The sequence below is a fragment of the Sarcophilus harrisii genome, chromosome 2, assembly GCF_902635505.1.
Source record: "Sarcophilus harrisii chromosome 2, mSarHar1.11, whole genome shotgun sequence".
Taxonomy (NCBI): domain Eukaryota; kingdom Metazoa; phylum Chordata; class Mammalia; order Dasyuromorphia; family Dasyuridae; genus Sarcophilus; species Sarcophilus harrisii.
This window is the reverse complement of record NC_045427.1, coordinates 220404092-220416293: the sequence shown is the minus strand read 5'-3', so window position 1 is coordinate 220416293 and position 12202 is coordinate 220404092. Positions and strand designations below refer to the sequence as shown.

Below are 12202 nucleotides of genomic sequence, written 5' to 3'. Positions count from 1 at the left end.
CCTGAGCGGGGAAGTGGGGGTGGGGAGGAGCTGCTGAGCTCCTTCTTCTGGCTGATCCTTCAACTTGTCCGGTAGGACAGTATCCCCACTCCCCACAAATACTAAGGTAGAGCCAGATCTCTGCTCTCCCCACTGGAGTTTATTCCTATCTCTGCCCTAATTCTAGTTATTTCTCTAGGATTCCCCTTTTTCCTAGTTTGTAGGGATCCTGGGAATGGGGAAAATGAAGCTCAGGAGCCCGGATGGGAATCCAGCGGTAATTTGGCGCTCAATTCAATTCAATCCCAATTAGTGTCTGCAGTGATAAGTCTTAACTCCTCTTCCTCAGCGTCCAGGATCCAAGTATGCCCCGATATCTCTCCTGCTTTCAAAGGATGGAGTCTGGCCCAGGGTGAATAGGGTGCATAAAGGGCCCAGGAACTTGGAGGTGGGCCCCACATCCCTCTGGATTTGAGACCGCTAGGCCTTGAAACTGCATTTCCTGGTTCCCACTTGGGCCAAGAACGACACCTGATCTTGGGGGATTGTGAAATGGAATGAGGTGGCAGCCGGACCTCGGCATCCTCTTGTCACCACCCAGTCCCCCTCCCCTCAGCTGGTTCCCTCCCCGCCCTCGCCTCCGCCCCAACTTTCAAGCTCTCACTGTTTAAATACCCCACGGGGAAGTTCATAGCTAGATCTTCTGTAGCACCACAATGGCCCGCAAGCTCTTCCCAATCTCGGTGTTCTTGGGCAGCCTCTTCCTCTTGTCCCTCCTAGACCTGACCCCTTCCAAGAGTCTCGAGACTCGTAAGTACCGCTTCTGGGAGAGTGGCAAAGAATAGGGGGCGGGACCCAGCACGACTTCAGGGTCAGTGGAAGGTGAGGGGGAGTCTCTAAAGCTGGTGTGGGAATTTAGGAATGAGAGCAGGAGTTTTAGGATCACCTCCTGGCCCGGAGATGAAGGGATCTCTCTAGGGGGACGGAAAAGGGGGACTCAGATTTATCCTATGGGTGTTGGTGGAAAGGCGTTGTGAGCCGAAAGTAGGGGACTCAGAGGCAGTAGAAGTTACCTGGGAGCTGGAGATATAATGGGACACCAGGGTCACCAGGAACCAAAGATGAAAGGAATTTTGGACCCGGAGTCCGAGATCGATGATTTCGGGCTGGAGGTGGGAGTTGGGGATGGGGATTGAGGTGGGGGTGGATCCCTCCTTGACCTTCTTGACCTCCCTTTGCTCTCTGTAGTAATAATTAAGGATGGCCTGTGCCCAGAGATTCAGGAAAGGTACGACTGCGTGGAAGAGTGTGGCTCCGACGCAGAGTGTCCCGACGTCCGCAAATGCTGCCAAGGTCCCTGCTCGAAGATCTGCGCGATCCCCAATGGTAACCTGCCCGTTTCCCCCTCCCCATTCTCTAGGGCTCTGGAATTCGACTGGCCAGGGCTCATACTTTTTTCCTTCAGTTTTCCTTCAGTCAGAGAGGGTGGATAGGTACCCTGACAGGAGCGGGGGCAGGACTTCCGGAAATCTGCCTCCTCAACATCCCACCACCACCATCACGGGTTCAGAGTGGGGGAAGATCACCAACTCCCCACGCGCCTCCCCTCCCCCACCTCAAGTTTGGCTTCGCTCAGCAAGCTTTGCAGAGCCTTTCTTAGTCTTTGGTGCGTGACAGTTGCTGGGCTCACACAGCTGGGACATTGTTCCAATAAGCCTGAGGTAGGTGGAGAAGGGGACACTCCTGGGGGTGAGGGGGGGCGGTTCGGGAGGCATTTGGGCCTGCTGGGATCAACGGGTTCTGCCTACTTATAGGGCAAACTCCCACAGCAAAGTATTACGATCCCAACGGGATATTTCTGAGGGACAAGCATCCTAATCAGGTGGCTGTTCTGGATCAGAGTCCAGTTGTAGGAAGGGAAAGGCAAAAGGATGGGGTTATATAACTTCTCTTGTAAAGATCATAGTTTAACCCTTAATTTTTCAGAGGAAGAAATCAGGAGGAGATGGCTAGTCCAAAATCAGTAAGAGAATTGAACTTAGAGGACTAGTTTCAAATGTGGGCTCTGGGATTACCAGACTGCCTTGTTTACAGCCAGAATTATTTATTTTCTTTATCTATATCCACTACAGCCTATTTCAGTGTCTGGTTCATACTTTAAGTATTTAATAAATGCTTGTTGATTAAATTGAATACTCAGTACCAAGGGACTTTGAAGTTCCCATCCTTTATTCTGGAGCTTCATTTTCCCTGAATCTTCCAGTCCCCATTCTCAGGCCTCCTGAAGGGCTGAGACTGAGGTATGCTAGGAAAGGGACCAAAATGGGCAAGCGTGAGGGGTGGGCTCCCTGAAGGAGGGTAAACATACTGCTGCCCAAGTCATTTAGCCTTTTTGATTAGGGAAGCCTCCTCCTCTGCCTTCTAGGGAGAATAGAGAGCACTTGTAGGACCGCCCCTTACCCCCTACAATCCCCTAATGTCTCCAGAACTTCCTTTTCCCCTTCATAAAGAGGTTGAACTAGTTGACCTACTAAAGTCCTTTTAAATCTATGATCGATCGATCAATCTATCCATCTAATTATCTTTAAATTTATGATCCTTTGGAAGGGCAGTTGGCATTGCAGCTCATTCAAATCCATTTTTCTTTCCATTCCTTCAAGCTGCCTTCTCAAAGTTAAATGATTAAAGACAATTATAGGTTAAATAGAAACTGGGGGTGAGATTAAAACCAACAGAAAATTAGAACTGAGAGATAGGGAAGAGATGAAAGAAAGAGGAGGTTCTGAAGATCTTCTTTAGGGGTAATGGCTACTCTCTATAAAGCAAAAATGGATTAAGGCAAGAGGGGGGGATCAGGAAAGCCAACCTAGGGAGGAAACTAGGTCTTAAGCAGGCTCCTGCATTAGGGTCAGAAATCTTTTTTCCCATCCCAGATTAGGTTTCCTTCTGTTGTGGGTGAGTGGGATCTTCCCCCCTCAGTAGATTGGTGGTCCTGGAAAATGTAAAGGATATACTTTCACCTAGTTGAGAAGAATTTACTCATTTGTACTGTTAGGTCAAGGAGTTTTTGAATGACTTGAAGAGATATGAATGAATGGTGGAAGAGATATGCAGATGAGTAGGTAGAAGTTAGAACTTAGATGTCTCCAGAGGAGTTGTGTGTGTGTGTAGGGGGGTGGTGTGTGGTTGTGGGGTCTGTACAAGTTTAGGTGAATGGTATATGGGTAGGCTGTATATGGTTAGAATGTTACTGGTGCTATGTGTGGGTGACCTTAGAATATAAAGAGTCTATGAGTTAATTTAAAGTAACTAAGTCTGTTGTGTTTGACAAGCATGAGTGTGTGAATGTATGTGGTGAGGATGTTGGGGTAGGGGATAAGCACAAATATCAGAGTTAGGGATTTAAAAGGCTCTTTGCCAACCTCAGTGCTCAAAGTGACTCCACTTCTGAGTTCCTATACTCAGGGAAGCCCTTGCCAAGAACTGGGATTCTTGGAAGCTAGCAAGCATTCTATCCAATGAGAAGTTTGGACTAGATAATCTCTCAGATCTCCAGCTCAAATTCTATGATCTTATGATCCAATGAATAAGCCCAAGAAGAGACCACCTAGTTCAAGGTTTGCAAACCGATTGCTAAAAAAATTGTTCAGTTAATAAACAAATATAGTCAGGGTTGACTCATAGAAGCACTGTGAAGGAGGCAGGGGTTGTTTTGGTGCCTTCCCTCTTTCCCCAATCCTTGAAGTATCCACAGTCCCATCTTAACAACTCTCAATAAATAGATAAAGTATTAGTGTGGTCCAGGAATTGTTTTAAGTGCTGGGGTACAGAAAGCAGAAAAGAGAATTCCTGCACTCATGGATTTTATAGTTTCATGGAGGAAGACAGTGAATAGAGGGGAGATAGGGAGTGAAAGGAAGGGGAGAGGAGAAGGAGAGGAAAAGGAAGACCTTTTATATCAAAAGGTCAGAGAATAAGGAACCAGGAGAGAAGCAACAATGCTCTGGACACCTTAAAAGTGAGGGTCCTAGATCCTAGAATGTTGGAGGGTAGAAAAGAATTTAAAGCATAGAATGGCAGAACTGGAGGGGACTTTAGAGATGATCCTGTTTCCTTATCTTGGAAATGTCCAGAGAAGGGAAATGACTTGTTCAGGGCCACTTCGTTTGCTTAATAACTTGACTGAATAAGAATCTGTTTCTAGATTCCTAGTCCAGAACTCTGTTCACAAATCCCTGTGCTTCCTCTACCCAATCAGTACTAGGACAGACCTTGTTATCAGCTCATTTTTTGATAACTCTTGTATTGACTCTCCCCCCACCCCATTAAACTGAAACTTCTTTGAGGGTAGGGATTCACTGCTTTTCTGAGAAAATGTCCATCCATCGTCTTCTTTCCTGAGAGATTGATTCTTTCTCTTGTTTTAATTCAAGTTTTGGGATAAAAGTACTATTTCCTGGAAAAGGGGGTCATTCATCAGGGTGTGGGTAGAATTGGAATTTAGGGCATATAAGGTTACCTTCCTGGTACCTAAAAATAATACCAAGAAGGCATCGTGACTGTGAAGGAAGGAGTATTCAAGGTTATTATTCAAGTATTCAAGGTTATTCTTATTCTTTTTCTTTTGGTGTGGTAATTCAGGTTAAGTGATGCCCATGGTCACACAGCTAGAAATGTTAAGTATTCGAGGCTGGATTGATCTCAGGTCCTTCTGATTCTGGCTAGTGCTATATCCACTGAGCCATGTAGCTGCCCTCAAGGTTGTTATTTTTAACATGAATTTTTAAATTTTGAATTCCAAATCTCGCTCTTCTTGAAATCTCTCCCTCGTCTATTGAGAAGACAAGCAGCATGATACCCATGATATAAGTGAAGACAAGAAAAACATTTCAATATTAGACAGGTTGGCAAAAAAGAATATTCTTTAATAATGCAACCCTCACATTTCTATGATGCCTTTCATTTATAGAATACTTCCTCCCATAATAATCTCTAAGTAATAGAAAGTTTAGCTATCAACTCCCTCATTTTTCTACTAGACCCTTCCACTTCTAATGCTAAATTGGATGATTCAAGATCATCTACCTGCCAGCAAACCTTGTCCACACTCCAGGTTTCAGGAGCTCTGTTCTTTCTCATTATTTTCATAGAGAAGAAGGGTAAATGCCCTCCTCTTGGCCAGACGATCACTAACCTGGCAGTTTGCAACAAGGGCTGTAATAATGACACTGACTGTAAAGGCTCACTCAAATGCTGTATCAATGGCTGTGGATTTGAATACTGCCTTGAACCTATATATGAGGTGAGTAGGGGAAAGAGAGAGGAAGGAAACTGGGCAAAGAGTTAGGTCCTTAAAGGGAAAGGGGAGAGGGGAAGGGAGGGAATAAGTATTTTTTCCTTGTGTCTAATACGTGTCTGGCATTGTGCTAAAACACTTCTATAAATATTTGTTTGATTTTATAACTCTGGGGGTGGTGGGAAGACCTTGAGACCATACGGAGAATTCAAGTGGGAACAAAGATTGGATCCTTTTTGGAAAAATCCCATTTTCCAGCCTCAGATATTTTTGTTTGGGAAGAACCAAGGGCAAATCCTCATTTGGGGGGCACAGGGAATCAGGAATCATGGTATAAAAAATATCCAATGGGAAGCCATCTAACTGCCTTTAGAAAGTCAGCAGACTTAGAGAAGTGATTGTAGTCAAATGTGATCTTTAGCTCAATTTGATATGACCTTGAGACAATCCTTTAACTTTCCGAGCCTCAATTCCCTAATAGGGGATGACTTTGATAATCCTTACATTCTCTCCAGGTCCAAGGTTTGTGATCTGTGGTCCTCTGGAGGTGGTGCTGGAAAGAATTCATTCAGAAAAGTCTGTGGGAGGAGGGGATAGTTGATGGTAAAAAGTAACAGGGAGGGATCTTGGCTTTGCTGATCCTCAGGGATGGAAACTTTAGCAAGCTAACACTTCAGCTTTCTCAGGGTTTGTTTCCATTTCTTTCTCTGAAAAAAAAAAAAAAAAAGATGGGGCTAAATAGGACTCACAGCCTCTCCTACTTCCATGTCTGATATATGGTCTCACTTTCAAATGGGACATCCCTGAACTGAACTTGTAGCCAGAAGAATGTGTCACTGTCCCTGCCTAGTCTTGTGCCTCTGAGCAAGTTACTTAAGTAAACTGAGCTTCACTTTCTTTATCTGTAATATAAGAAAAATAACTCCCTATAAGGGAGGTAAGAAAAGGTAAAACCTAAAGTGATCAATAAGTGGGGACTTTTAAAAATTAACTTTACCCCCAAATAGTTTCTACACCCATGAATTATCATTTTTATTTAGTTGTTTAATTGTGACAGACTCTTCTCAAGTCCATGTGGAATTTTCTTAGTAAAGATCCTGGCTATTTCCTTCTCTACTGAATTATAACAAACAGGTTAAATGCCTTTCTCTGGTCATCCAGCTACTAATTGTTTGAAGCCATATTTGAACACAATTCTTCATGACTTCTGGCAACTAAGTGGTGAAATTGATAGAGTGCTGGGTCTAGAATAAGGAATATTCATCTTCCTGAACTCAAATCTGGCTTCAGACACTGACAAGCTGTATGACCCTGGGTGAGTTACTTAACCCATTATATGCCTCAGTTTCCTCATCTGTAAAATGAGCTGGAGAAGCAACAACAAACCATTTTCATATCTTTGCCAAGAAAACCCCAAACAGGGTCATGAAGAGTTAGGACTAAACAGCAGAATCTTCCTTGATTCCAGGCCCATCACTTTATCCAAGGAGCCATCTAACTGCCTCTAGAAAGTCAGCAGACTTAGAGAAGTGATTGTAGTCAAATGTGATCTTTAGCTCAATCATCAAGTGTCCTGGCCTTGGAATCAGGAAAATCTGAGTTCAAATCTTCCTCCACCACTTAGCTTTATGATCCCTGACAACTCACTCTCATAATAGCACCACATTTCCTCTGGGCTTCAGTTTTCTTCTCTATAAAGTGAGGTTTCCTTCTAGTTCTGACATCTATGTTTACTTGCACTACTGATTTCACAGGTTTGTTGTGAAGAAAGTGTTTTCGGAACTAAAAAGCATCACTAAAATGAATCAGGATTATTTTGGGATAGAGAGGCAGTAGACTGAGGGCACTGAGTTCAAGGTCCCAGCTCTGCCCTTTCAGAGCTAGGAGCATTCAAGTCCAATGCATTTTGTAGATACAGAATGAGGGAGTCTAAGAGATTTTGTGACTTGTCATCCTGGAAGTAAGTAGAAAAGCCAGGATCTAAACCAAGTAACTTCCTTTCTCTGAAGGTGTCTCTTCCACAACATCCCTAACAGGAGTATTCATTGAATGATTGCTCTTAAATACTTTCAGTGAGTAGGAAACTCATTAGCTTTTGAGGCAGCCCATGACTCTTGAATAACTGGAAGAATATTTGCTCTTCCTTTAGGTCTGACATGAGTCATTAAGTTGTAACCAAAGTCATCCTGATGCTGAGAGCTCCTGGAATCTTTAAAGTTAGCCAAGTCACACGACCTTCTGCCACTTCCTGATGAGCTGCTGGAGCTCAAGGCTTCTGGACCAGCTTTCCTTGGATCTGGTTATCACCCTTGTTTTCTATCAGCAGCTGGACAAAACCCAAGAGTATAGAACATTGATCTATACTCTGCTCTCTCTTCTTCTGGATCTGGGAACTCCATGCTGAATCAGCCCATCCATTCCCTGTTGGGCTTCAAGCTTCCTCTCTGGGGCTGACCATGCCTAGCCAGTACATCAATAAAAAGATTGGTCCCTCTACCAGCTGCATTGTGGCCTCCTGGGATGTGGGTAGATTGTTATTGGAAGTTTCCAGGTTATGTGTTGAAGAGATGGAGAGATATGAGCTGCTAAAGAAATTGGGTTGAGTACTGGGCTATACCTTGGACAAGCCTGAAGATCCCCAGAACCTCAGGAAGAGTAGAAGCCTTACAAGTCCACACCTTAGAAAGATGCTCCTCTATAACTTCCTTGACAGGTGGTTTATCCAGCCTCTACTTGAAGATACTTAGTGGCTGCCTTCCCTAGGCAAATCTATCCTACTATTAGAAAGTTCTAACAGAAAGGTATTTCTTACATCAAGCCTAAACAGACCTCTCTGCAACTCTACCAACCCCCACCCCATTCATTGCAGATAATAATTAATCTTTCTTTTAGTGTAGCCCTCCAAAAACTTGAGGAAATCAATCCAAACTCACTTAAGTCTTCTCTTTTTTGGGATAAGCACCTTCAATTCTTCCCACTGATTCTCCTATGCACTGGGCATAAGCATGAAACAGAGAATGTTGGCACTTGGACATATCCATCCCATACTCTATGCATCCTTAGGCATATGGAGTTTTTTCCAATCTCATCACCATGATGGTTGCCTTTCTCTGGACTCCTTCCAGTTTATTCATGGCTTTCCTAAAATGTGGAACACATTCCTGAACACAATACTCCACATATGATCTACATAGGATAAAGGACTGTCATTCAGGATTTAGAAAACAGGTTTAGCTTTTTGACTCAGACTTCTGATCACTAAGGGAGATAACCTTGAAATGCAGTGGGCTATATAAAAGTTTAGTTTAGGTTTGGGTTCTGTAATTTAATCTCACCAGTAATATCTTATAAAAATTGTAGGGAGTAAAGAAGAGGTGTCTAATGAGGTCAATCTTTCAGCATTCCCTAAATTCAGCCTAAATGGGAGATGTGATAGGGGTTACACAGATGAAAATGGGATGGAACCCAAGGGAGCCCTGCATCCCTAAGGCTTATCAAATTTTTTGGTTTACTGGTTGGTCCTTACTGAGCTCCTTTGTGCCAGTTGTACTGTCGATGGACCATACCATCCCTTTTCCAGGGATCTTGGAGCTAAGAAATATAACCAAAGTACTCAGGTATCATGAGGTTGGGGTTTATTTCTAGTTTCATTCAAATGGTAGTAGCACAGACTCCTTCAAATCTACATGAGTGTGCTTTCCCTGGCTTCTTATCTTTTCCCTTGTCCTAGCTTGAATTAAAGTAACCTTCACCTCCTTTTTTTGTTCAAAATGTGCACTTGTATTTTATTAATACAAGACATCAGTGCCAAGTTAAACAAGGCAAATAATTAAAGACTCTTCACAGTTCACAAAGTTTTGTTCCCATAGCTCACAGAGGAGTGTATTTGTGCCACCAAGAACCTTTTGTTTCAGAACAGGCACCTCAGAACATTCGTGGACAAATTTTTTAGATGACCAACCCCTGCTATGAAATTCCTTTAGAAATTAGAAATTAATCATTAACAATGATGAACAAATATGAAATTTAAAATTACTGACTTTCTATTTAGATTTTTGAAAATGCTTCCAAAACACAATGTATTTGTGCTGAATATTGAATATTTGAATATTGCATGTCTTTAATGAATAGATTATTAAGTATGTCAATGATTTTTTTGTTTTAAGTAGAATCAGGACCTGAGATTTCATTGGTTCCTGTTTAGAAAAGTCTCTCTTCCAACTTGCAATTGTTCTGATTTTTTGCTATTACAAAGCCATGGGGTGAATATACACTGAGAGACTGTTCTTAGCTCAGCTATGTCAGAGCAAGTTGTTTTTTTTTTTTTTTCATTCTCATTTATTTGTTTGTTTGTTTATTTATTTATTGCTGAGGCAATGGGGGTAAGTGACTTGCCCAAGGTCACACAGTTAAGACGTGTTAAGTGTCTAAGGCCAATTTGAATTCAGGTCCTCCTGACTTCAGGATTGGTACTCTGTAACACCTAGCTCCCCCAAGTTTTTGAAGTCTCCTTATAAGAAAGCAGGTGGTTTTTATATAAGTAATACGTGATTACAAACTTTTAAAATATTTTACATAACAGCACTTCCATGGCAATAAACTTTTGCCAAATAAAACAAACCATATTTATAAACCATATATCATAATGTCCAATGACTATCATATAAGCTTAATAGAATCCATAACAGTAAATATAAAGGAAATACATTCAAAGTATTCATAGTGAGATCATTGTTTTAAAATAAATTTATTGATTTAGAAAAATAAAGATCAATATAATTTTGTCAACCATAAATTAGTAGCATCTCTCAAACTACACTTGAACTAATTGCTTTTCTTAGCAAAATAATAGCAGGATATTTTCACTGATATGAAGTACAATTTCTTCAGCAAATTCAGCAAAAATTGTTATGGGATCCTTCATGTGAAAAACATTAGTAACCAAATCTACAGAATCTTCTTGACTAAACAAGGGATCTCATTCTTTTTTTTTAATAGTGGTTCCTCCCCTCCTCCCCCAGCACATTTCAAAACAATTTTTAGCATTCAGTTTTACAAGATTTTGATATCTAAAATGTTCTCCCACCTTTCTCCTCCTTTCCTCTTCTTAAAATAGTAGCTAATTTTAAATGTTATACATTTACTATCATGTAAAACATATTAATCATAGCTGTGGAAGAAGAAACAGATCAAACAAGAAAAAAGCACAAAAGTTCAAGTCTTTATCTGGATGTGGGTAGCGTTTTCTATCAAGTCCTTTTTACTTGCCTTGGATTACTATGTTGTTATGAAGAGCTGAATCATTCCTAGTTGATCATTACACAATGTTGCTAATACTGTGTACAATGTTTTCCTGGTTTTGCTCATTTTACTTTGTATCAGTTCATATGAATTTGCAGATTTAAAAAAAAATCTGTGATTAAATAATTAAGACCACTTTTTCATATGCCTATAATGAGCTTTGATTTCTTCATTTAAAAACTTCCTGTTGATATTTTTTGATCATTTATCAATTTGGGAATAGCTTATATTTCTATAAATTTGACTTATTTCTTTATATATTTGAGATATAAGGCCTTTGTCAGAGACAGTTGCAGTAAAGATTGTTTCCCAGCTTTTTGCTTTCCTTCTAATCTTGGTTGCTTTATTTTTATTTGTCCAAAAACTTTTTAATTTAACATAATCAAAATTATCTGTTTTAGATTTTGTAATTAGTTGGTAATGAACCTGTAACTCTCTTTTAATTTTTCCCTTAAGGATTTGGATGCCATACCATTTGATATGTGTATGTTTAGTATTCATATTACTTCATTATCTTTGATACCTTTTAGCAAAATATAGTTTTCTTCCTTATCTGTTTTAATTAGGTCTATTTTTGCTTTTGCTTTTTCTGAGATCAAGATTGCTTACCCCTGCTTTTTAAAACTTAACCTGAAGCATAATGGATTCTGCTCTAGCCCTTTACTTTTACTCTATGTGTATCTCTGCTTTCAATGTGTTTCTTGTAAACAACATATTGTAGGATTCTGGTTTTTGATACACTCTGCTATCCATTTCCATTTTATGGGGGAGTTCATCCCATTCGCATTCATCATTAAGATTACTAACTGTGTTTTCCCCTCATCCTGTTTTCCCTCCTGTTTGTCCTTTATTTTCTTTCACCATTTCCCTCTTTGACAGTTTTGCTTCTGTCTTCCATCTCCCCGGTCTGCTCTCTCTTCTATCATTCCCCTCCACCCAACTCCCTGCCCTCTATACCTTTATTTAATTTTCTCCCCTTCTACTTCCCTATCAGATAAGATTGATTTCTGCATTCAACTGAATGTATATATTATTTCTTTTTTGAGCCAGTACCAATAAGAATAAGATTCAAGTGATGCCCATCACTTGTCTGCCCTGGAGCACACTGAGGTTTGCTGCTGGCTTGTTGGGACACTTCCTGTCCTGGACAGTTTTTCCCTCTTACCTGAATGAGACAACCTTTCTTGCCAAATCTTCCAAATTTCTTGGTCATCTTGTCTTTTGGGTGGCTCTGTTATTCTACAATTTGTTTAGGGGTGCTATTTTATGGTTCTTGGGAAGTGAATATGAGAGAGTTAAAAGCACTTTACAGCTTACTCTGCCATCTTGACTGCTAGAAGTCAAAGGAACTATGTTAACATATTGTATTGACCCAAATATCTATACCACATATTAAAAATCTCATGTAAAAATTCTTCCTAGCTGATCAGAGGTGCACTTTTAAAACTCGTACCTATCAATAATTCCTTGGGGAAAGGACCAGAAAATAAAAAAGGAAAACTTACTTCCTCTTCCCTAGAAGAATTTCTTCTTGGATCAGAACTTACAAATGAGAAACAATGAATACACCAAGGAGTAAGTCTTTTTTTTTTTTTTCATTTTGAACACTACAAAATGGAAGAAAAG

The 12202-nt window shown here is 40.7% G+C and overlaps 1 protein-coding gene across 1 annotated transcript; it reads left to right on the top strand.

Moving 5' to 3' along the window:
* The first annotated feature begins 450 nt into the window (after window positions 1-450).
* Window positions 451-7771, top strand: WFDC2 (WAP four-disulfide core domain 2). The gene is made up of 4 exons (XM_012540801.3): window positions 451-789; window positions 1228-1365; window positions 5130-5281; window positions 7425-7771. Exons 1-4 carry the CDS (start codon window positions 696-698, stop codon window positions 7428-7430), a joined length of 390 nt encoding a protein of 129 aa, XP_012396255.1. The 5' UTR covers window positions 451-695; the 3' UTR covers window positions 7431-7771.
* Window positions 7772-12202: the final 4431 nt, after the last annotated feature.